This window comes from Mobula birostris, chromosome 1 (assembly GCF_030028105.1).
Source record: "Mobula birostris isolate sMobBir1 chromosome 1, sMobBir1.hap1, whole genome shotgun sequence".
NCBI classification, from domain to species: Eukaryota; Metazoa; Chordata; class Chondrichthyes; order Myliobatiformes; family Myliobatidae; genus Mobula; species Mobula birostris.
Window position 1 is genome coordinate 64,137,700 of NC_092370.1, and position 26,626 is coordinate 64,164,325.

The 26,626-nt window shown below is 39.5% G+C and overlaps 1 protein-coding gene across 2 annotated transcripts; it reads right to left on the minus strand.

Moving 5' to 3' along the window:
• Positions 1 to 4,637: 4,637 nt before the first annotated feature.
• Positions 4,638 to 26,514, minus strand: zfand1 (zinc finger, AN1-type domain 1). 2 transcript variants are annotated; one of them, XM_072256188.1, is made up of 8 exons: positions 26,433 to 26,514; positions 23,187 to 23,229; positions 23,053 to 23,092; positions 19,304 to 19,428; positions 19,132 to 19,223; positions 18,257 to 18,375; positions 12,033 to 12,188; positions 4,638 to 4,927 (listed from the first exon to the last, which is right to left on the minus strand). In XM_072256188.1, exons 1-8 carry the CDS (start codon positions 26,485 to 26,487, stop codon positions 4,757 to 4,759), a joined length of 801 nt encoding a protein of 266 aa, XP_072112289.1. In that variant the 5' UTR covers positions 26,488 to 26,514; the 3' UTR covers positions 4,638 to 4,756. The 2 variants fall into 2 exon arrangements, with proteins under 2 accessions (XP_072112289.1, XP_072112298.1); XM_072256197.1 differs by lacking the exon at positions 12,033 to 12,188.
• Positions 26,515 to 26,626: the final 112 nt, after the last annotated feature.

Below are 26,626 nucleotides of genomic sequence, written 5' to 3' on the forward strand. Positions count from 1 at the left end.
TTAAATCGTATTTTTGAACACTTATTTTAAAGTTTACTTCATTTGCCAACCTCTACTGCTGTCATATAAAATTTTGTCCTATGTACAAATTTAAGGGAATGAAATTGAACAAAATGTGTAGAGATACCAACAATAATAAATAACATTTTGCTACTCGTATCCTATCCTTCCCATTTTTAAAAAAGCTTTCACCATCAGGCTTCATGCAGCTTGTAAACGACTTCTTTGCCAACTCAAACGCTTTATTAACTTAAGCAGTCAATGAAAGAACTGTTGGACATCCATTCAAATATTAATGTACATTACCAAATGATGCCAGTCCATAAATAGCACATTAAACATAGAAACATAGAAAATAGGTGCAGGAGTAGGCCATTCGGCCCTTCGAGCCTGCACCGCCATTTATTATGATCATGGCTCATCATCCAACTCAGAACACCGCCCCAGCCTTCCCTCCATACCCCCTGACCCCCGTAGCCACAAGGGCCATATCTAACTCCCTCTTAAATATAGCCAATGAACTGGCCTCAACTGTTTCCTGTGGCAGAGAATTCCACAGATTCACCACCCTCTGCGTGAAGAAGTTTTTCCTAATCTCGGTCCTAAAAGGCTTCCCCTCTATCCTCAAACTGTGACCCCTCGTTCTGGACTTCCCCAACATCGGGAACAATCTTCCTGCATCTAGCCTGTCCAATCCCTTTAGGATCCTATACGTTTCAATCAGATCCCCCCTCAATCTTCTAAATTCCAACGAGTACAAGCCCAGTTCATCCAGTCTTTCTTCATATGAAAGTCCTGCCATCCCAGGAATCAATCTGGTGAACCTTCTCTGTACTCCCTCTATGGCAAGGATGTCTTTCCTCAGATTAGGGGAGCAAAACTGCACACAATACTCCAGGTGTGGTCTCACCAAGGCCTTGTACAACTGCAGTAGTACCTCCCTGCTCCTGTACTCAAATCCTCTCGCTATAAATGCCAGCATACCACTCGCCTTTTCACCGCCTGCTGTACCTGCATGCCCACTTTCAATGACTGGTGTATAATGACACTCGTTGACACCCAATGTACCTGCATGCCCACTTTCAATGACTGGTGTATAATGACACTCGTTGCACCTCCCCTTTTCCTAATCGGCCACCATTCAGATAATAATCTGTTTTCCTATTTTTGCCACCAAAGTGGATAACTTCACATTTATCCACATTAAATTGCATCTGCCATGAATTTGCCCACTCACCTAACCTATCCAAGTCACCCTGCATCCTCTTAGCATCCTCCTCACAGCTAACACTGCCACCCAGCTTCGTGTCATCCGCAAACTTGAAGATGCTGCATTTAATTCCATCATCCAAGTCATTAATATATATTGTAAACAACTGGGGTCCCAGCACTGAGCCTTGCGGTACCCCACTAGTCACCACCTGCCATTCTGAAAAGGTCCCGTTTATTCCCACTCTTTGCTTCCTGTCTGCCAACCAACTCTCCACCCACACCAATACCTTACCCCCAATACGGTGTGCTTTAAGTTTGCACACTAATCTCCTGTGTGGGACCTTGTCAAAAGCCTTCTGAAAATCCAAATATACCACATCCACTGGTTCTCCCCTATCCACTCTACTAGTTACATCCTCAAAAAATTCTATGAGATTCGTCAGACATGATTTTCCTTTCACAAATCCATGCTGACTTTGTCCGATCATTTCACCGCTTTCCAAATGTGCTGTTATCACATCCTTGATAACTGACTCCAGCAGTTTCCCCACCACCGACGTTAGGCTAACCGGTCTATAATTCCCCGGTTTCTCTCTCCCTCCTTTTTTAAAAAGTGGACTTACATTAAAGGCAAGTTTTAAATATTCCAAATCTGGAAAGGCTTAAAGATTAAACCCAAAACAATGAAATTAATATACAATTTTTAGGCAAGAATCAGGAATAGAAATATTTTAAATGTTTTACATCATAAGCTTATTTCAAACATGACTACACCAAATCTTGAAACTTAAGAAACAGTAGAGGTCAAAAATGTGAAATAAAAACAGAAGATGCCGGAACCGCAAACACGAGGAAATCTGCAGATGCTGGAATTTCAAGCAACACACATAAAAGTTGCTGGTGAACGCAGCAGGCCAGGCAGCATCTCTAGGAGGAGGTACAGTCAATGTTTCGGGCCAAGACACTTTGTCAGGACTAACTGAAAGAAGAACTAGTAAGAGATTTGAAAGTGGGAGGGGGAGGGCGAGATCTGAAATGATAGGAGAAGACAGGAGGTGGAGAGATGGAGCCAAGAGCTGGACGGTTGATTGGCAAAAGGGATATGAGAGGATCATAGGACAGGAGGCCTGGGGAGAAAGAAAAGGGGGAGGGGGAAGCCCAGAGGATGGGCAAGTGAGAGGGACAGAGGGAGAAAAAGGAGAGAGAGGAAAAGAAAGTGTGTATATAAATAAATAAATAAAAGGTGGGGCATGAACGTAAGTTTGAGAAGACAATGTTCATGCCATCAGGTTGGAGATGCTGGAAACATTCAGCAGGTCAGACTGCATCTGCAGAAAGGGAAATGGAGTTAATGTTTCAGATCAAAAGTCACTATGTTAATTGGGAAAGAAAAAAAAGTTGTTTTTTAAGTTGCACAGAGGTTGGTGGGGAGGGTATCATCAATAAGGCATGCCCTTTTCACAATTTCAGAAGTTTTTCTCACAATCCTGGCCTTACCCTATTAGAGATATTCCTTTGGTCCTAGCTATCTCTCCCCTACCCTCTCATTCTGCTTTTTTTCTCATTCTAGTTCTTGCAAAGTGTCTTTGTCCTGAAACATTGTTTATTTCTTGTTTCCACAGATGCGGCCTGAGCTACTAAGTGTTTAGCCTGTCTGAATGGTCTCAGCCCGAATTGTCGACTGTATATTCATTTGTTCCTCCAGCATTTTGAGAGTGTTGGGAAATACTTAGAGCATTTTTATTTTGTTTTTATCGTTTCATTCACCCTCTTGCTGGTCTGGTAAACTGACAGTTGAAATTTATCATAGGTTTTCTCAATTCACAGAATAGATTAGTTATTGTATTTTCAAAATTTTGTCCAGTTCTATAACCACCCAAAATCTCTATGTTCCTCTAATTCCAAACCCTGTACATCCTTGACTTTATTTACGGTGGATACCCATGCCCAAGGCTGCTTAGGTGTTGTGTCATGAAAGTTTCTACCCAAATCTCTGAGCCTCTCTAAAACCCTTTAAAATGTTTCTTACTGTTCATCAAGTTAGTATTTAAAATTAACACAGTAATCACAATCTATCTGAAGCAGGCTGGAGAAACATGTAATAAACTATTGTACTACAGTATGTCAAAGGAAGAATTAATACAGCATGGGAATACAGGTAAGATGGCAGTGCGTATACACACAGAGGCCTCTCTGGGGCATCAGTGAGCCACTCATTGTTCGGAGTAGCCGGTCAGAGCCAGCCTGCAGTCCAGAGGAGGCAAGTTGGGGCCTTTGGTCTGGGGGATTCGAGCCTGACCATTGGACCAAGGGATTCAATTTGGCTCCAGGAGCCAGATGGGGTTTGAAAGACTATGCTGTTGCCTGCTAATCAGAGGCAGCGGAGTTGGTGCCTTCAAGATGGCACAAAGGTAGTGTGCAGTGAAACCGTGATTGCCTTGGATGTTTGTTTTACAATTGCAAGACCCTGTTGGACATTGATTCCCATAGGCCTGCTTCCCATGTTTGGTGATGGGACAGGCGGCAAGGCAGCAGTGTCGCTTCAGTTGTAGCAAGGACTGGGCCTCAAGAAGCAGGGTTGTGTTGTAGCGTGGTGTCCAGGCTCCATTGGTTGTGGCCTCGCCTGTTAGCGCTGCCCTCCAGTGTTGGATCAGTGGAATTACAGGCCAGACTGCTAGGTACCATCAAATTGCCGGACTTGTAGCTCAAGGTCTTGGACTAAAAATGTGGTTTCTTATGTGACTATGTTCTTCTTTTCCTTCCTTGCTATTTTGAATGTGCATGTATATTTTTGCACCCTGGTCCCAGAGGAATGCTGTTTCATTCAGCTGTATGCATATATGGTTTGAATGACAATTAAACTTGATTTGATTTGAGGTTGTTTAACTAACATGTTTTTTCCCCTTCTGTACACTGGTTATCTAGTGTCTGCTTCAGATTGTTTCATTTCTTCTCTGTTCTTTGGGGCAAAGACAGTATTTATGTATATTAAGTTGATATCAAACTGTACAAGGTAAAGCTCAGATCTCACAGGAGTGGTGGATTTACTTCCGTGGAGGAGATTGGTACAGAAGTTTGATTTTTAAAATGTCTATTAAGCTTAAGATCAATCAGGTGCTGGACTATAAATGATCAGAATCATTGATGTCAGTTTTAGAATTTGATGTTACTTAAGCACAGACTTCTGTATTTTTGATAGGGTACCACCATTGCCAATTTACAATATCCTGTAATAATTGTTATCAAATAGATTTGAAGATGTACACCAACATTTATAAAAATAGAAATGAGAGATCATTTTTGAAAATCCATTTTCAGCTCCAAATAAAGTCAGTTCAACTTCAGTTACAATTGCCCTTAATAAAGCTACCAATGGTTGTGGATGGATTAAAGGTTCTTTTTTAGTAAAAGACAGAGTCTTGGCCATAAAATGTTATTTTATATACACAGCATTTTTGACAAGATTATATTACATCAATGTATACATAACCAGAAGCAAGTTCTTTCCTATTACAATGATTAAGTTTGTTCATTATACTTGTTGTCATTCCATGTATGAGCTTGTGTTTCCCAATATTAAAGTATCATTGTCTAAATACTCCAGGATAACTGTTGTACCATTTTTTAGTGGACTGTTAGTACTTGTTATCCACCATTCCAAAGTATTTGCCATTGGGAGTACATTTCCAGATTCACCATGACACAGTTTCAATTTCTGTGGAAATATAAAGATATACATGAGGCAAGATAGAAGAAAAATACTGATCCCTTTAAAGCTAGTCCTCATCATATGTCGTGTTTCAACATAGCAGTCATTAAAAAGTCTCATTGTATTTTAGACTTTATCTTTTGTTTCATTATTCCAAGCACAAGTAACAAACAAAGGGTTTTACTTAATAACTTTCAAATTCCCTTTTTCAATAATTTCTATGTCATTTAACTGTACTTCCTGATATACTTTGAAGTAATCTGTTTACCTTACATACAGTGGCATACAAAAGTTTGGGCACCTGTGGTCAAAATTTCTGTTACTATGAATAGCTAAGCGAGTAAAAGATGACCTGGTTTCCAAAAGGCATAAAGTTACAGATGACACATTTCTTTAATATTTTAAGCAAGATTACTTTTTTATTTCCATCTTTTACAGTTTCAAAATAACAAAAAAGGAAAAGGGCCCGAAGCAAAAGTTTGGGCACCCTACATGGTCAGTATGTAGTTCCATCCCCTTTGGCAAGTATCACAGCTTGTAAACGCTTTCTGTAGCCAACTAAGAGTTTTCCACTTCTTGTTTGGGGGATTTTCGCCCATTCTTCCTTGCAAAAGGCTTCTAGTTCTGTGAGATTCTTGGGCCATCTTGCACGCACTGCACTTTTGAGGTCTATCAACAGATTCTCGATGATGTTTAGGTCAGGGGACTGTGAGGGCCATGGCAAAACCTTAAGCTTGCGCCTCTTGAGGTAGTCCATTGAGGATTTTGAGGTGTATTTAGGATCATTATCTTGTTGTAGAAGCCATCCTCTTTTCATCTTTAGCTTTTTTACAGATGGTATGATGTTTGCTTCCAGAATTTGCTGATATTTAATTGAATTTATTCTTCCCTCTATCAGTGAAATGATCCCTGTGCCACTGGCTGCAACACAAGCCCAAAGCATGATTGATCCGTCTCCGTGCTTAACAGTTGAAGAGGTTCTTTTCATGAAATTCTGCACCCTTTTTTCTCCAAACATACTTTTACACATTGTAGCCAAAAAGTTCTATTTTAACTTCATCAGTCCACGGGACTTGTTTCCAAAATGCATCAGGCTTGTTTAGATGTTCCTTTGCTAATTTTTGATGCTGAATTTTGTGTTAAGGACACAGGAAAGGTTTTCCTCTGATGACTCTTCCATGAAGGTCATATTTGTGCAGGTGTCACTGCACAGAACAGTGCACCACCACTCCAGAGTCTGCTAAATCTCCCTGAATGTCTTCTGCAGTCAAACGGGGGTTTTGATTTGCTTTTCTAGAAATCCTACGAGCAGTTCTCTCAGAAAGTTTTCTTGGTCTTCCAAGACTTCAACTTAACCTCCACCAATCCTGTTAACTGCCATTCTGCCGTTCCTTAATTACATTACAAACTGAGGAAATGGCTATTTGAAAACGCTTTGCTATCTTCTTATAGCCTTCTCCTGCTTTGTGGGCAGCATTTACTTTAATTTTCAGAGTGCTAGGCAGCTGCTTAGAGGAGCCCATGGCTGCTGATTGTTGGGACAAGATTTGAGGAGTCAGGGTATTTATAAAGCTTTGAAATTTGCATCACCTGGCCTTTCCTAATGACAACTGTGAACAAGCCATAGCCCTAACAAGCTAATTAAGGTCAGAGACCTTGGTAAAAGTTATCTGAGAGCTCAAATCTCTTGGGGTGCCCAAACTTTTGCATGGTGCTCCTTTCCTGTTTTTCATTCTAAAATGTTACAAAACAAAAATAATACACTAATCTTGCTTAAAATGTTGAAAAGAACATTTCATCTTTAACTTTATGACTTTTGGAGATCAGTTCATCTTCTACTCATTTAACTATTCACAGTAATGGAAATTGACCAGGGGTGCCCAAACATTTGCATGACACTGTATATTGGGATTGAATGTTTTGATATGACTCAATCTATTTCTACATTACAGCACTTCAGTTTCATTAATATTTCTATTTACCTCAATATTTCTGCTCATTAAATGAATTCTAGTGCTCCTTTAGTGGAAATATTGCTTTGCAAAAGCAATACGTAATTTCTGTAAACTTGTGGTCTGTCTTTCAACATGGGCAGTCATTTCTCTACTACAGTTTTAATGTCCCCTTTCCAACTCATCATTTACTATTTTAATCTACCTCATTATATATTTAATTTCCTTTCCCTTGCCTTTTAATCAATTTATATTATTTCAAATTTTACAATTTCATTTAATCTGCTCATTTTCGTAACAAATCTAAATCTTCTTGGATATTCGCTTTCCTTCCTGCTTATGTATGTTTTGTTTACTTTATCAAAGTGCAGAGGCTTTGACAAAGAAAGTATTGGCAAGAAAGCAGAGCAGCAATATGATAGGCAAATCAAGACAGGGTCTTTCTCTTCTTTTAACCCAGTAGTTACTAGAGCATTAGTAATGGTAGGCAGTGAACTGATATGCTCCCCATGTGAAATGTAGATCAGCGAGAATTCAAATATCCTTGATGACTATGTTTCCAAGAAAGGTGATGAACTCAGTTCCTCTCTGACTGCATGAATCATCTGAATTCACTGAGAATCACACTGGGTGCTAAAGGTGTCATAGATAGGAGCTTCAGGGAGTTGGTCACACTGCAGATTCAGCAAAACTGAATTGGGTGACTAGGAGAGGCAGAGAGACAGGCAGGCAGCGTAGGAGTCACCTCTGGCTATTACCCCCTCTAACAAGTATAGCACTGTGGATGCTGTTGGAGAATGGCCTGCATATGCAACAGGGAAGGACAAAGTCTAGTCAAGCAGCAGTGAAGGGGAACTCAATAATCAGGGAGATTGCCAGGTATTTTTGTGGCTGTGAGTCAGACCCCAGGATGGTGTGTTGCTGATACTAGGGTCAAGGATATTTTGGTGCAGTACATTCGGAAAGGGGAGGATAAACAACCAGATACTACGGTTTACATTGGTACTAATGAGATAGGTAAGAAGATAGCCTGCCCGTAAAGAAAAATGGATTTAGTTATAAAAGATTACTCTTTGTGCCACATGTAGTGATTTACAGTGCCTATAAAAAGTATTTATTCCCCCCCCCACCGCACCAAGAAGATTTCAGGTTTTGTTATTTTACAACATTGCATCACAGTGGATTTAATTTGGCTTTTTTTGACACTGATCAACAGAAAAAGACTCTTTTGTGTCAAAGTGAAAAGATTTCTACAAAGTGATATAAATTAACTTCCAAATATAAACCACAAAATAATTGATCGCATAAGTATTCAGCCCTTCAAGTCAGTATTTAGTAGATGCATCTTTGGCATCAATTACAACCTTGAGTCTATGTGGATAGGTCTTTATCAACTTTGCACATCTGGACACGCTATTCTTCCCCATTCTTCTTTACAAAACTGCTCAAGTTCTGGACATCGTGAGTGAACAGCCCTTTTCAAGTTCAGCTACAAATTCTCAATTACATTGAGGTCTGGGCTCTGACTTGGTCACTCCAGGACATTACTGTGTAGCTTTGGTTTTATCCTTGGGGTCATTGTCTTGCTGGAAAACAAATCTTTTCCCAAGTCACAGTTCTCTTGCAAATTGCATCAGGTTTTCCTCCAGGATTCCCCTGCATTTTGCTGCATTTATTTTACCCTCTACCTTCACAAGCCCTGAAAGACGAGAGGGACTATTTCTTTTCATGTTATATGTCAATGATTTAGATGAGGGAATTCATGGCTTTGTGGCCAGGTTTGCGGACAATATGAAGATAGGTGGAGGGGTGGATAGTGTTGAGGAAGCAGGGCATTTGCAGAAGGACGTAAACAGATTGGGAGATTGGGCAAAGAAGTGGCAGATTGAATATAGTGTAGGAAAGTGTATGGTCATGCACTTTGGCTGAAAGAATAAAGGTGTGGACTAGAGTGCTTAAGGAAGTAGCCCAAGAAATAGTGGATGCATTAGTGATAATTTTTCAAAACTCTTCAGATTCTGGATTAGTTCCTGAGGATTGGAGGGTGGCTAATGTAACCCCACTTTTTAAAAAAGGAGGGAGAGAGAAACCAGGGAATTATAGACTGGTTAGCCTAACATCGGTGGTGGGGAAACTGCTAGAGTCAGTTATCAAAGATGTGATAACTGCACATTTGGAAAGCGGTGAAATCATCAGACAAAGTCAGCATGGATTTGTGAAAGGAAAATCATGTCTGATGAATCTCATAGAATTTTTTGAGGATGTAACTAGTAGAGTGGATAGGGGAGAACCAGTGGATGTGGTATATTTGGATTTTCAAAAGGCTTTTGACAAGGTCCCACACAGGAGATTAGTGTGCAAACTTAAAGCACACGGTATTGGGGGTAAAGTGTTGATGTGGATAGAGAATTGGTTGGCAGACAGGAAGCAAAGAGTGGGAATAAACGGGACCTTTTCAGAATGGCAGGCAGTGACTACTGGGGTACCGCAAGGCTCAGTGCTGGGACCCCAGTTGTTTACAATATATATTAATGACTTGGATGAGGGAATTAAATGCAGCATCTCCAAGTTTGCGGATGACGCGAAGCTGGGTGGCAGTGTTAGCTGTGAGGAGGATGCTAAGAGGATGCAGGGTGACTTGGATAGGTTGGATGAGTGGGCAAATTCATGGCAGATGAAATTTAATGTGGATAAATGTGAAGTTATCCACTTTGGTGGCAAAAACAGGAACACAGATTATTATCTGAATGGTGGCTGATTAGGAAAAGAGGAGGTGCAACGAGACCTGGGTGTCATTATACACCAGTCATTGAAAGTGGGCATGCAGGTACAGCAGGCGGTGAAAAAGGCGAATGGTATGCTGGCATTTATAGCTAGAGGATTCGAGTACAGGAGCAGGGAGGTACTACTGCAGTTGTACAGAGTCTTGGTGAGACCACACCTGGAGTATTGTGTGCAGTTTTGGTCCCCTAATCTGAGGAAAGACATCCTTGCCATAGAGGGAGTATGAAGAAGGTTCACCAGATTGATTCCTGGGATGGCAGAACTTTCATATGATGAAAGACTGGATGAACTAGGCTTGTACTCGTTGGAATTTAGAAGATTGAGGGGGGATCTGATTGAAACGTATAAAATCATAAAGGGATTGGTCAGGCTAGATGCAGGAAGATTGTTCCCGATGTTGGGGAAGTCCAGAACAAGGGGTCACAGTTTGAGGATAAAGGGGAAGCCTTTTAGGACCGAGATTAGGAAAAAACTTCTTCACACAGAGAGTGGTGAATCTGTGGAATTCTCTGCCACAGGAAACAGTTGAGGCCAGTTCATTGGCTATATTTAAGAGGGAGTTAGATATGGCCCTTGTGGCTAAAGGGATCAGGGGGTATGGAAGGAAGGCTGGTGCAGGGTTCTGAGTTGGATGATCAGCCATGATCATACTGAATGGCGGTGCAGACTCGAAGGGCCGAAGGGCCGAATGGCCTACTCCTGCACCTATTTTCTATGTTTCTATATTCTAAATGGAGAGAAAATTCAGAAATCAGAGGTAGAAGGAGACTTGGGAGTCCTCATGTAGGATCCCCTAAAGGTTAACCTGCAGGTTGAGTCGGTTGTAAGGAAAGCAAATGCAATGTTAGCATTCATTTCAAGAGGACTAGAATACAAAAGCAAGGGTGTAATGCTGAGGCTTTATAAGGCATTGGTCAGATCGCACTTAGAGTACTGTGAGCAGTTTGGGCTCCTTATCTAAGAAGACACGTGCTGACATTGGAGAAGTTCATGAGAATAACCCCAGGAATGAAAAGGTTAACATATGAGTTGCATTTGACGGATCTGAGCTTGTACTTGCTGGAGTTTAGAAGAATGGGGGGGTGGGGGGTAGGGAGGATCTCATTGAAATCTACTGGGTATTGAAAGGCCTAAATGGGGTGGATGTGGAGAAGATGCTCCTATAATGGAGCGGTCTAAGACCAGAGGGCACAACCATTTAGAACAGGGATGAGGAAAGGTTTCTTTAGCCAAAGGGTGGTGAATCTGTGGAATTCATTGCCACAGACAACTGTGTATTGGGTATATTTGCAGTTGATAGGTTCTTGATTAATCAGAGTGTTAAAGGTTATGAGGCAGGAGAATGGGATTGAAAAAGATAATAAATCAGCCATGATGGAATAGCAGCAGACTCAATGGGCTGAATTCTGCTCCTATGTCTTATGGTCTTATAAGGGACATACATGGGCAGGATAGATAGTACTATTTTCCAAGAATTTTATGATTCTATGATATTTCATTAAACCAAAGTACTGCTTAATATTTGTTTACTTTGGTGCTAGCATCGATTTTTCCTGTCACTAAGATCTACAGCCTAGATAGTGGATTAGTTTGTCAAAAGACAAGCTTGAAAAGGATATTTTTAGTTGACTTCCTTAACAAGAAAGACTATTCAAACTCAAGGCCATCTAGACTTAACTATTCCAATATTTTTTTTTTGGCTGCCCAGCTATTTTTAACCTCCATAAACATCAGATCAGCCAAAACATTGACTATTTCCTACCTTCTACCAATTCCCATTCACCTATAAACATTGTGTTTTTGGATTTTTTCATTTTTAAACAAAACTACTGATTTAAAATTGACTCTTCAATCTCTCCATGGTGTCAACTTTCTCTATTGATGTCCAACACCATAACACTCTACGAACTGGCACTTATTTGTCCTAGATCTCCTTTGCCCTTTTGATAGTGCTTACGCCTACAGCTATCTAGGCCCAGCCCAGGAATTACTTTCTCAAGATCTTTCCATCTACGTCTCAGTCTTTAAGAAGCAACTTTTAAGTGACATTCTTTGATTATGCTTTTGTTCAAGTTCCCTAGTAGAGTTTTATGCAGCTGAATGCCAGATTTTGTTTACTAGCACTCTCACTGTATCCTGTGATACTTTACTATATTACCACAAAATTCCTTAACAGAACAGAAGAATGTCATCCTTACTGTCTCCTGCAACACTGCATACTTCGTCAGTTTTCCGTCAGAAACTGGATAAACTGGGTTTACTAATATGAAGTAGATTTGCATAATATGTTAACTATATAATGGATAATGAAAGCAAAAATGGTTTGGTATGAATAAGGTTATGTAAAACTAGTTAGTATTTTTATCAGATATTACCTTGCATGCCAAAATATTGTTGTCATTCCTAAGGTTCAACAATGAAGCTGCTATATCCACAACTTTCCCAATACTCCATTTCAAACAGAAGAACATTGGTCTGCTTTTCTCTTTGCTTCCTTTCGGCAAAAACACTTGAAAATATACTCGCTCACTCTGCAAATAACATGAATTATGGCATTGTCACATTCATAGCTTATCTTCTGCTTGTGCTGTGAGCCTATAGCAATTAGACTACAAGTTATTCAAACACAAACTCAAATTAAATGTCAGGAATTCTTTTCTTTAAATAAAAGGGAGTGCCCTATTAAAATAAATCTCTGGTTTGGCAGATTCAACGAAGATATTCAAATGGGAGCTGGATGAGTTCTTCCTTATGCAAAATTGTAGTACAGGTTTCCCCCGCCATCCGAAGGTAGAGCGTTCCTATGAAACAGTTTGTAAGCCGAAATGTCATAAAGCGAAAAAGCAATTACCATTTATTTATATGGGAAAATTTTGTGAGTGTTCGCAGACCCAAAAATAACCTACCAAATCATGCCAAATAACACATAAAACCTAAAATAACAGTAACACATCGTAAAAGCAGGAATGATATGATAAATACACAGCCTAGATAAAGTAGAAATAGTTTTCCACAATCATTACTGAACTGTTCTCCGTACCGAAAATCTCATGCAAGTGCTGTTGACAAAATCACGGCGTAAGCGCTCTCCAGTAACCTTTAAGCTATGAAGCTGCCAAATCATACCAAATAACACGTAAAAATACACAGCCTATAGAAAGTAGAAATAATGTATATACAGTGTAGTATCACTTACTGGAATTGGGAAGACACCGAGCACACGGATGATGGTGTGTTAGACTGAGTCGTCGCAGGTTGGGTGGTGCAGTGGCCCCCACCCTCCAGGCCACTGAGCGATACATTGCCGCGAAGCATGCAGGGGTTCAGCGGTAGCTGGAAGGCACACAGCACATCTTTAAGAAAAAAGCCGAAACAAACAATCTAATTAATTAGGTGCTGCCCGGCACGCAATTGTCGGCCCAGATCAGTGCCAATTTCCCTTTGCGTCGTCTCTGATCTCAGTTGACATTTACGTGTGGGGTGGCACCTAATTAATAGGCATGTTTATTTTGGCTTTTTTCTTAAAGATGTGCAGTGTGCCACCCGGCTACCGTTGCATTCTCCGCAAATCGGCATCTGTCTGTGGCCTAGGGGTCGGAGTGGTGGGACACTGGGGTGTCATCTCGTCATCTGTTTCCATTAGAGCAGGCAGCTCATCTTCTCCTACGACTGCTCGCCTCGATGTCGAAGGTCGAGTTTCGTCGTCTGCTGTGGCTGATGTGGAAGGCTTGCTTGACTGCTGAGCCTCACGCATTTTTCTATCACACAGTTCTTTGTAAGGACTCAAACCATCCTGCAAATATCCCCTAAACCGACGTACCCTTTCAAAATTAAAGTCGTACTTTATCATTACTCATTCGGTTTCGATTGTTATCCTTTTTTTTACAATTGCATCAGCTCTTCATCTGTCAGTTCTTGGTCACGGGATGCCAAAATCTCTTCAACATCATGTTCGTCAGCTTCCACAAGCCAAACTCACGTTGTCCTTACTTCGTTCACCACGATCAAAACGCTTAATTATGTCTAATTTTACGCTAAGTATAACACCGTTACGAGCTCTTTTAGGCTTTTCTGATTCCACAGAACTCATCTTGCAAACGGCTGCTCACAGCACGTGTTAAAGCAAAGCTGTTCCGAATCCGGGGAGAGCGGCTGCTCGGGGCGTGCGCTGCCTTTTATCGCGCGCTGATTTTATTTTCGTAACAGTGAAAACACCTTCTGAAAGCGAAAACAGGGTACAAATGTAGATCTTTCGTAACAGTGAGGTTTCGTAAAGCGAACGTTCGAAAAGCAGGGGAAACCTGTATATCTGTAGGTATTTAAAATGATTAACTTTGTAGCAACATCTGGAACTTAGATTTGATCATCTTTAGAGAATGGAAATTTCACTATTCTTTTTCCTCAAACTGCTGATTTTGAATGTTTTTTCCATGTATCCCAAGAGTTTATATTTATTTTGGTGTATGAAAACATTGAGGATAGAGATGCAGTCTTGCAATATGAATTGCAGGGCATATGAATCTGTTAGTTTTTTTTTGGTTTGTCTTTTTTTTAAATTAATAATTAAAATGGCACAGCTAACACATTAGATACACACCAAGACATTTTCCTGTACCACCTTACCTCCATTTGTGTGACTTAAAGATGCAGATTGTCTTAACCTTCAACTCCTATAATTAAAATTCTATTTTCTCAGTTCATGAACATTAAACTATATTAGATAAAACAAAGCCTTTGCCAAACCACTTTGACAACTGAGCTGTTTTGAGTTTTAGCTTACTGCAAGTGGAAAATAACCTTCTGTTACACAGCTCAAATTTTCATCTTCAATTATACAAAAATTATTGCAAGATAAAATTATTTTTAAAATTTACCCGTTAAGCAATCTCTTACGAATGCAAAAAGGAAAAATATTTAAACAAATTCTAGCACTTATCAATTAATATGAAATAAATAAATTCCACAAATAGCAAAGCAAATTCATTATTATCTTCTATGAGTTCTAGATTGGAAAATGTCATTACTATACTCAAGGCAGGGAAGAAGAATCCACAAATCAAAAGATTCTGAGTTGCAATGACCTTTATTGCAAACATGTAGCATTGCCCCTATTGTGCAGGTGATATGAAGGGTATTTTACAATCTGCAACATAACTATATTCTGGTGAAACACTGCCTTCACATGCATTGCAAGTGTCCTGCTGAAACTACAATATTGTGGAAATTGCAGCATCCGAAATAGCACCATCACACATTGCTGACTCATCACATCAGGTGATCTTGTATTTCATGAGATCAACATAATTCCTGTTCCCTGAACCTCTGAACTCCCTCTAGGGACTTGTGATCCATCTACATAATTCCAGGACAATGTTTTTTCTGCAGTAAGCTTTTGAACATCACTGTATATAAATATCATTTTTCTACAATATTGGCTACTTTGTCCACAGCTCAACCTGAATTTTAAGTTTATCCTGCAAGTTCATGGGGCCTCATACAAGGCTGGTGATTCTTCTTACTACGCATTGTATTACTTACAATCCACATATTCCTGCTCTCTTAAACCAAAAGAGAATCCCTACAATGGCAGGTAACATCCAACAACCCAGGAATTTTTAAACAACAACTATGTTTATTCGTAAAAAAAATCCATTTGTATATAGCATGAAGGGACCAATTATTGTGGAAAAAAAAGGGCAATAAATTCAGATCATACTTTTTACATTTATAAACATTTTGATACTTAAATGGCATGTCTAGAATACTGGTTTGGTGAAGAACTTTAATCATGTTAAAAATTAAGGCAATTTGTATTCTCAAAATGACTGTATTTCCCTATTTATTTGGGACAGATGGTTAAAAAAAAAAACAAAAATAGCATGCAGTCAGACTGTCAGAAAGGGCAAGCAGATGACAGGACAAAATTGCAGCAAGCAGAGTGAGTATCAGTGTTTAGGAATGCAGAATCAAAAAGGGTAGCAAATACAGTACTCCAAGTATTATATCTCAACGCATGGAGTATAAGAAATAAGGTGGATGATCTTGATGCAGTATTACAAATTGTCAGGTATGATGTTCTGGACATCACTGAAACATGGCTAAAAAATGCTGTAGTTGGGAGCTGAATGTCCAAGGTTACACGTTGTATCAGAGGAAGAGGAAGGAAGGCAGAGGGGATGGCATGGCACTGCTGGCAAAGAATGGCATCAATTCAGTAGAAAAACATGACATAAGATCAGAAGATGTCGAATCCTTGCGGGTTGAGTTAAGAAACTGCAAGGGTAAAAGGACCCTGATGGCAGTTATAGACAGGCAACCCAACAATAGTTGGGACGTGTACCACAGGTTAGAACAGGAAATAGAAAAAGTATGTCAAAAGGGCAATGTTATGATAGCCACTGGAAAAATCAGGTGAGTAATGAATCTCAAGAGAGTGAGTTTTTGTTGAATGCCTACAAGCTGGCCTTTTAGAACAGATCGTTGTTGAGCTTACTTGGGTATTAGCTATACTGGTTTAGGTGTTATGTAATGAACTGGAGGCAATTTGGGAGCTTAAGATAAAAGTACCCTTAGGAGACAGTGATCACAATATGATTGAGTTCAACTTGAAATTTGATGAGAATAGTAAAGTCTAATGAAGCAGAATTTCGGTGGTGTAAAGGAAATTACAGTGGTATGAGAGAAGAGTTGGTCAAAGTAAATTGCAAAGAATTGCCGGTAGGGATGACAGTAGAGCAGCAATAGCATGAGTTTCTGGGGAAAAATGAGGAAAGTGCAGGATAGATCTATTCCAAAAACAAATAAATACTCAAATGGCAAAGTAGTACAACTGTGGCTGACAAGGGAAGTCAAAGCTAATGTAAAAGCTAAAGAGAGGGCATACAACAAAGCAAAAATTAACAGGAAGATAGAGGATTGGGAAGCTTTTAAAAACCTACAGAGAGCAACTAAAAGACTGCTTACCAAGTCAAGAGCCCATGGTATTACAGGGAAGTTAATGGCATGGTTAGGACATTGGCTGATTGGTAGGAGGCAGCGAGTGGGAATAAAAGGATCCTTTTCTGATTGGCTGCCTGGGACTAGTGGTGTTCCGCAGGTGTCAGTGTTGGGGCTGCTTTTTAAGCTGTATATCAATGACTTATATGATGGAATAGATGGCTTTTTTGCCAAGTTTGGAGATGATACGGAGATTGATGGAGTGACAGGTAGTATTGAGGAAACACGTAGGCTGTAGAAGGACTTGGACAGATTAGGAAAATGGGTAAGTAAGTTGCAAATGAAATATAATGTTGGAAAATGCATGGTCATGCATTTTGGTAGTAGAAATAAATGTGCAGATTATTTTCTAAAATAGAAAATCCACAAATCTGAGATGCCAAGGGTGTTGGGAGTACTTGTGCAGAATACCCTAACGGTTAATTTGCAGATTGAGTCGGTAGTGAGGATGTAATGTTAGCATTCATTTCAAGAGGTCTAGAATAAAAGAGCAGGGATGTGATGTTGAGGCTTTATAAGGCACTGCTGGGGCCTCACCTTGAGCATTGTGAACAGTTTTTGGCTGCTCATCTAAGAAAAGATGTGCTGGCATTGGAGTGTTCAGAAGAGGTTTACAAGGATGATTCTGGGAATGAAAAGGTTATCATACAAGGAATGTTTAATGGCTCTAGGTCTGTACTCACTGGAACTTAGAAGGATGAGGGGAGATCTCATTGAAACCTTTCGAATGTTGAAAGGCCGAGACAGAGTAGATGTGAAAAGGATGTTTCCCATGGTGGGAGAGTCTAGGACAAGAGAGCACAACCTCAGGATAGAGGGCCATCCGTTTAAAACAGAGATGTGGAGAAAATTCTTTAGCCAGTGGGTGGTGAAATTGTGGAATTCATTACCACAGGCAGCTGTGGAGACCAGGTCGTTGGGTGTTTTAAGGCAGAGCTTGACAGGTTCTTGATTGAACAGAGCATCAAAGGTTACTGGAAGAAGGCCAGGGAGTGGGGCTAAGGAAAGGAAAAAAAGGATCACCCATGACTGAATGGCCGAGCAGACTCAATGGGCCAAATAGCCTAATTCTGCTCTTATGTCTTATGGTCTTATTTGAATATTGTGAAACTCTCACCTGTTTTAGGAACATCTGCTGCATACCCAACTTACACAAAAAATGATCAACAATCAACTGCCACTGCTTATTTTTACACTATGTATCTGTTTTAAGAAAAATAATAAACTAAAAAAATCATGTTTGCAAAAATCGATTAACAACACAACTACATAGACATAGAAAACATAGAAAATAGGTGCAAGAGTAGGCCATTCGGCCCTTCGAGCCTGCACCGCCATTGATTATGATCATGGCTGATCATCCAACCCAGAACCCTGCACCAGCCTTCCCTCCATACCCTCTGATCCCCCTAGCCACAAGGGCCATATCTAACTCCCTCTTAAATATAGCCAATGAACCAGCCTCAACTGTTTCCTGTGGCAGAGAATTCCACAGATTCACCACTCGCTGTGTGAAGAAGTTGTGAATCTGTGGAATTCTCTGCCACAGATAGAACATGACAACTTCAATGAGGTTTCATTTAAATAGATTAATTGACAATACCTGTGGAATGGACTTGTCACCAACAGCATGCAGCTTCAACTTCATCAGAGCAACTTTTGCTGCTGTTGCATCATTCTTTGCTCCAGTTCTTCCCTTCTTCACTGGGATAGCTTTATTGGCTTTTGATTTAAAACAAAATCAAACAAGTCATAAACAAAGGGTGAGCTAAAAATTTTCCTTCACTTTCAAATCAATACAAATCATGCTGTGTCCACAGTGTGCATTTTAATAATGGGATGGATTGTGCTTTATTCAACCTACACATCACTTTTGCATTAACCACTTATAGCCTAATATTTGCAGTCAGTCCACAAATGGCAAGAAGTGCACAGGCCGTGGATTGTGGCACTGCAGCCCTGGACCACCGTGACAGCATTCTGACAGATTTTTGGTGTCAGAATGCCTTTTCCATTGTCTGAAATATCTTCAATCATCGGAAACATTTGAAAAACATTTAACTAATTAAAAACCATTAGACCACTTTTATAGAATTAATATTCAATTAAAATTACTTATGTAAATTTATAATTTTAGAAAGATAAATATTTATAAGAGAACATTATATTTTTCATGATTGGAGGAATTCTCAGTTACTGAGGAGCCAGATACCAAGTGCATCTGGTCCTTTAGCTCAATATGTTATGAAAATACTGTAGAAAGTCAGACGCACTGTCCCCTGACATTCAGTACAATGCATACCCCCAGACTGTATTCTGCAGATTATAAATCTGGAAAAGGATAGATGCATCCTTCAGATAGATAGCATTTTTTAATGGAGTTACTGGCTGAAAAAGAAACCCATCCATTATCCATAAAAATGGTTATGTACTGTACATATTTTAATGCCATTTATTTATAATATGGTAAATACTTGCCAACAGCCTCTTCTTTTGATTGCTGAACGACAAACAAGTGTGATTTAGACACCTGTTGCTTTTCACAATCATGGTCTGACTGGTGTCGATGCCTATGCAAAAAAAGTCAACATACTGAAGTGCAAATCATAATCAGTAACTTCTTCAAAATTCAGCTTCTGCAAATACTTACTTCAGACAAAAGTGTTTATTGCATTCCGGGCAAATTATTGGCACAAGTTCATTTGCCTTACAACTTTTGAAACTGCAACTGTAAGATGATCCTTCAGACTGAACTGGTTCTTTTCTTATTAGTACCTGAAATTTGAATTTTAGACCTTCATTATTTCAGATCCCTTATTTATTGCACTGTATTACATTAAACTAGCTGACCTTCTATTGAACGACTCAGCAAAAAGGCAAATTTATATAACATTGAGCTAGATTATGGTCCAGTCAACCCACATCAGAATTCACCCCACTATGCTAATCCTATTTCTGTGCTTATTTGATACGAACATCAGCACGGGCCATGCCAAGTGTCCCTATTCTGAGTCCCTCCTATAAAACAATATGGATAGCAAGTGGCAACTAGCCTCAAGTGACAAGGCCCAAGCCTCTTCCCTTAGCAAAATTCCCGTGGGCCTTTGACAGCTCACTGCTTTCAAAGACACCTTTTAGTTTTAAATATCTCTGAAATTTGGGCATAATTAAAGCCAGTTGAAATGGATAATAAAAGTTTAAAAGAAAGCAATGAGGATAAATTTATTAAAGTATACAATTTAAAAATATACATTGAAATAAAGAAAGAAATATCATCCAACCATGCCACTGTAATTAAAGTAAGCAACCTCAGGGACTGTCACTTTCACGTCAGTAATGGTGGGCTTAAAGCTGACAAACTGGCTGAAAAGTGTTGACTCCATCACTTTGCAGCATCTGACTCCACTTCATTACATACTTCTATACTGCTCAATGCAGATGTGAAAAGCAATGTCATATTGAAAAACAAAGAGGTTGAAAGTATGATCTCTCCAATTATGAATGCTGATAATAAAACTTTTAAAAAATCATATTCTGACATTATTCCTGGTGCTATGGTAATTGCATTCCACAATTTTACCCATTCCTCTGAAAATCATGTCTTCTAACTGAAATAATATATTACAGCAAGTTTCTCCTTCTGGGTTAACAGTATTAGCCAGAAGGAGAATGTTCAATTGGATCAGACTTTGGCAGCAACAATCTATCAAATGAAATTACCAATTAGAATCTTTAATAACTCCTGTTTTAAATCAGTAATGCGATATTTATTTTGCTTCCTTATTTTGAGATGGTGGTGATGAATCTTTCTCTTAAAGTCTTTGTTTTCCTTGTGGTGAATTATATGGAACAGAAATTTAATATAATCAAGGCATAAAGTCATGAAGCTTGGCATCATTATATTATGATACTTGGAAATTCTGCACCATTGTAGAATATTATTTGGTCCTGTAAGAGTCAGGATCAAAGGTTTTGGGAGGAAAGGGGTACAATACAAGATTAATGCTCAAACTCGCTGGTCGATTGTAGTTACTTATTTGTAGTGAAATTACATGCATATCCAGCCACACTGGTTTGTAACTTTCTAAAAGATCTATGCGATCACAGAGTTTGGTGCTACATAATTTCTCAACTCAGGTACATATCTGGATGTACCTTGATATGGTCATTCTGCATCTGCCACAATGAAATCAGCCTTTAGAATATTTATTCATTTCATTTGATTTTAAAATAACAGAGTCAACATTTATTTTCATTCCAAATGACTTTGAGACAGTGATGAATACTTTCCTTGATTCCTCCCTGCTCCTGTGCTGACGATGCCTCTGCAAATTGAAGTATACTGACCAGTAACCATATATAAAAAAAAAATAGAACTGTACATCTCAGTGTGGCTCGGAAGTGATCGAATGATCTTGTTCTGGTTTACTTTGTCAGTGACCGTCAAAAGTACCATAAAGTAAAATAAGTGATTTACCGCAGTGCATCCTGTAAATGGCCATACACAAACGTCATAGACATTTTATTTTAGATTACCAAATCAAAGTGACGTCACATGTTAAGAGCAGTATAATATTGCCAATTCATAGCAATCATGTGCTGCTTATTTTTGTTGGTATCAAAACAGTTGTTGTGATGTATTGTGCGGTAGTGTAGCGGGTCGTGCTTGTTGTTCTCACTTTCAGCTTCCACCACTGGCTAGCAGTCTTGTGAAAAGGAGAGCTGAATGTGCAAGTCTTTCCCTGCCAGTATATAGACTCGCCAACGGCAAGGCTCGTGTAGTGCCTCCTTGCTGGCAACAAATGGAAACTGAACTCCTTTTGGGCTCAGGCTGAACTATAGAGGACAGGGAGGAGGTCTGGCTCTTGCACACGTAGCACGTGGACACACCCTGATGCTTGTGAACCAGATCCCCAGCTATGAGTAAATAGCCCCACTGCCTTGTGGGCAGCCTCTGAAGAGACGAAGGCTGTGGGAGTAAACCGAGACAGCAAATCCTGAGTGGAGCCCCCAAAGCAGTTGAATGTCATTAAACATTCTACTGGTAGCTCCTGCAGCCAAGTTGGTGCCAAACATATTGCTTCATAAGCTTTCCTTTGGACTACAGGTGTCCCCTGCTTTACGAAAGTTCGCTTTACGCCATTTCGCTTTTACGAAAGACCTTCTTTAGTACCTGTTTTCACTAATGGAAAGAAATCCGAAGAGAATTTTTGCTTTTACGAGAAAAGTCACCCGCTTTAAACATGTGTTTACCCCAAGACTACCATGACCGTGAAGCCTTGCGCGGGCAGCTGTGTGCGCATGCATGTACGTGTGCATGAATGTACATGCGGATTTTTTTCCTACAAATCGGTTTTTGGTTAAATCTTCCCAATTCTGCTAAGTGAAACTACACTGTACATACATTATTTCTACCTTATATAGGCTGTGTATTTATCATATCATTCCTGCTTTTACTATATGTTAGTGTTATTTTAGGTTTTATGTGCCATTTGGTATGATTTGGTAGGTTATATTTTGGGTCTGGGAACGCTCAAAAAATTTTCCCATATAAATTAATGGTAATTGCTTCCTTGCTTTACGCCATTTCAGCTTACGAAAGGTTTCATAGGAACGCTCTACTTTCGGATAGCGGGGGAAACTTGTATACTGGTGAGGCCAAGAGGGGGATCTTGATGACTGGGCATCTTAGAATCGTTGTACCTTCCACCCAGGCTTGTGATGATGATAATCATCACCCATTGTCCTTCAAGACAGACAGATGCCAACCAACCAATTTTGTTGTTCCCATTTTTAATTTTCCAATACTAAAAAGTCCACTTCGTGTTTCTTGCATGCACATCATTTGTCAGCAAATGAGAGATTAGGTAATAATTTCTTATCTTCCTACTAAATGTTTTCTGTTTCCCATTAGTGGACTTACAAGTGAAACAAACTGGATCCTTCCTATTAGCATTATATCAAGGGGATCCTTTCACCTCCATTCATTTATGGTTTAGAAAATAAGTAGGTCATTTGAAGGAGACAGAGTTTTACAAGAAAACGTGATGTTCTTCATAAAATATTACCTTTTGTTTCCCAGAAAATCTTCCCAATTATTGCATATTTTAGTTCTGATTGGTACATTTGGGGCATTAGGATTCACAATAAAAAAGATGCTTAACATATTGCCTTAACAGAGTTGAAAGCATTTTTTGAACAAAAAAATGAGCAATTATATAACATAGACAACTTACAATTATTGAACTAATTACTACTCAAAATTGTTTAACACATTCCAGAAGCCAACAAAACAATGCGACACAGAAAATAATTTAAGTAGTTTTGTAAGAAGAAAAGAAGCCCCTCCATACCCCATGTTAACATACATGTACATGGGTTTGGACCACAATAACTCACCCCAGAACAACCATGAGCATCTTTATTTCTATGTTCAAGGCTAAAGAAAAAGGAGAGTTATAGTAGCTTGCATATATGGAAATTGAGATAACAATTTGTAATATGTAGCTAAAAATGACTTATTTATACTGTACCAGTAGGTTCCTGAACAAGCATCACAAACAAATGGTAGAAAATCTGGAAGTTGGTAAAGGAGAAAATTAGTTGAGTAGAACTTAATTATTCTGTTCACATTTTTTTGATACATATGTTGACATTTCAAATTACATTAGTGTTTACTTGGAATGATTCTCAACCTTTTGAGAAAGATGTTATTTCTCAGAAGTGATAGATTGACACTCAAATGATAAAATAAATGTAAAGATCACTTGATAGCATATGATGAATTTGTTGTGGAGCAGAATTATTAATATATTTGAATAAATATACTCAACATTTATTAAATTACAATAAGATCTGACCACAGCACACAATCTTACAGCCTATTAGGGATCATGTGTACTGTACATAGAGGAAATTACATCAAAACACTTCTCTCACTTCTAGCTGAGTTTCATATTTGGAATATAATGACCTCAGAAGAATTAAAATCACTTTTGAAGTTTTCAACTTGATAAAAACATAAAAAGTATGAATTTGGAAATATACTTTTCCCTGATTCTGCCCTCTTCAGCATCTCTAGACCGATTTTCTGCTCTCAGGTGTCCAAATTCAAGAAATTTTCTCATAAGTATCTATAACATATTGCTATGACAAAATGCTATGTAAACATCAAAAGTTGTTGACAGTTACAAAATACACGTGGACTAAGATGTTAACTGTCCTGTGCTATCACCAGTGGGATCATCAGTTGATTTGCCACCTGTCTTCAGGAGTTTCGGCCCGCTTATGATCAAGACTCCCTCGAGGTGGTGGACCAGCAGTGCTAAAGCACCACCTCCCACTGGTGAGCTTAAAAACTTGGCATCTGCCTCTATCAGAGTTGTTGGTCACTTCCATCCAACAGAAAGTCTTCTCTTCAGGTGTCTATGCAACTACTGAAGGGTTTGCAAAAGATGTATACACTGTCTGACTATCTGCCCCTCTGGACATACTTGGTCCCATCACTTCCAACCTTCTTTTTGATGTTCCCCTGAGAGTGTTCTCCAACATCATACTGATATCCTCATCAAATACACGCCAAGCCTTCTCATCTGCCATTGTTAGCCATTTGACCTTCCTCTTCTTCTCTACCTCCCCACCACCGCCATCATGCGAAGGATCCACCTGGGTACTGTGGTCTGAAATCTGACCTGGGTTATCTCTCGTCTGACCTGGAGTATGATGACGCCCTCCAGAGTGAATCACTGTGGCTTGTGAATCAGTGGTTGAAAAGACCACATCATCCATGCTTGGTGAAGTAATCTCATCTTCATCCACTGGGATGGAATAGCACTTCAACTTTGCTTGGTGGACTCGTAAACCTTTAATGCTGGAAAACGCTCTCCCACACCAACACACTGGACACTCAGAGCCTCTTATCCTAGCTCTTGGTCGTAGTCATTCCCTGCAATTAACTGTATCCGTCCGATTGGGTCCATCATTCTCCTTCCCTCTCGGAGGACCCCGAGGGTATGTTTCTCCATGTAAACTAAAAGCTTCAAGAGGTGGGTGCTCTTCTGAGCTGGTGCCTGGACTGCCAATCCTGACACTCCCGGTGCCAGTCTTTCCTGGCTGTCCATTGTCTCTCCACACTGTCACCGGACTATTCCCAGTTGCCAACCTGCCTATTCCTGGTAGTCACTAAATATTTAAGATGAGGAGGGAATTTAATGCATTTCAAATGTTAGGAAGTCATTAGACATGTGGAAAACAGCACTGAACTGGGTGGCACCCATATTCAAAGTAGCCAACAAATCTAGTCTCAATCAACATCAGAACTATTCACTTGATTTCAATTCTGTATAAAACAACAGAATCTGAATAATAATAATTTCAGTGATAAACTTATTATTCAATGGCACAGACATAACTACATTAACCTCATCTAATGCATGATATGCAAGTTTTTTTGTGAAATCTTAGTATGGGTTTTGAAGTCACAATCCTCCAACCCAAAAGCTCTTAGTGAAAAGGTACTAAGCATAAAATGCAAGATAGGAATGGCTTTAAAAAAGGAGGAAAATTTAGAAAGTTTAATCAGTGCAGCAGAAAGGATATTTTTCTGAGCAAGGACCTCCTATTATCACAGTAAAGATCATTTTTAAAGTTTCCAATCATTAAAATATCTAATAAAAACTATAAAAAACTCAATATGCAACAAGGAAGGACAGTGGACAGCCAATCAGAAAGTTCACCTGTCACTTCAGGTTCCTGTCTCACCTTCCATCTCCCCTCTTTATACTGGCAGTCTTCTCTGAATCTTGCTGCAGTGTTTTGACACAAAATGGTGACAATTCCTCTTCCCAACCTCCCTCCCACCCCCAGCCCAGTTGCTGCTCGACTTTCTGTTGCTGCTGCAGAAATTTTAAAATCAGCTAGGAAAAATATGCAAGTTGGCACTACAGTGCCAAATGAAATAAAATGGAGATGAGATTTGAATATTACTTATTAGAAGAAAAATGAGTAACAATGACTGTGAAACCATTGAAGATGAACTGAAAAGACCTAATCTTAGTAGGGAAATGAAGAAATCCAGCAAAATGTTAATTTTCAGGATTGAAGCATAGCTTGAATACCACATCAGTCACATTCTTACTGAAACGTAAGATCCTTACAGGGCTCAGTGTTGTTTATGTTTCCTCTAACTGGGGACCATTGAACCAGAAATCAGTGTCTTAAGAGTAAGAAGCAGGTAATTTATGACGGAGGATAAATTTTGTTTTCTCTCAGACACTGGTGGATATTTGAAGTCATTACTCCAGAGCTGTAGATGTCCCATCATTTAAGTTCTTCATATAAATATTGGAATGTTCTGTTATTAGTAGACATATTCCCAATCACAAACGTCAAGCTAACTGGTCCACAATTCCTGTTTTCTGCGTTTTTCTATTTAATGTTTTCCAATTCTCTGGTATTACTACAGAAACCAGAAAATGATCAATTACAGGCAGTGCATTCCACTATCACTTTTACTTTACTACAGAAGATGTGGGCCATTATGTGCAGGGGACATGATGGTCATTCATTCTATTGTTTCGTCTAGTACTCATTTTGTCTAATGATAAAGATTAAGTTTCTGTGGCCTCTGTATCAATGACATTTTCCTTCCTCATCCTTCACAATCATGCATGAACCACAATCGACGTTCTCAAGCTGAGGCGCTGCACATTTAGCGTAAAAAGACACACAATAACACGCCTATGTAAAAATTCCTATCCCTAACCCTCCCAGATTCCTACCTAACTGCCGACAATGTTGTACAGTGCAATGCTTTCCGATTTCCAACTCCGCCATTTTGTCACGGGACAGCTACACTACGCCCCCTCATTGAGTGACAGGTCAAGTATCGACCATCACGCCCCCACTGTGAGAGACAGGTCGTGTATTGGCCGTCACGCCACGCCCCCTCGCTGAGTGGCAGGTCAAGTATCAG

What these genes read in the sequence shown, in the direction of transcription:
- zfand1 (XM_072256188.1), bottom strand. Translation starts at nt 26,487, where the DNA reads ATGGCGGAGTTGGAAATCGGAAAGCATTGCACTGTACAACATTGTCGG. An exon ending in AATAAACACTTTTGTCTGAA is followed by an intron (nt 19,224 to 19,303) that starts GTAAGTATTTGC and finishes TTTTTTGCATAG; the next exon opens with GCATCGACACCAGTCAGACC. An exon ending in GTGACAAGTCCATTCCACAG is followed by an intron (nt 12,189 to 18,256) that starts GTATTGTCAATT and finishes TGTTATTTGCAG; the next exon opens with AGTGAGCGAGTATATTTTCA.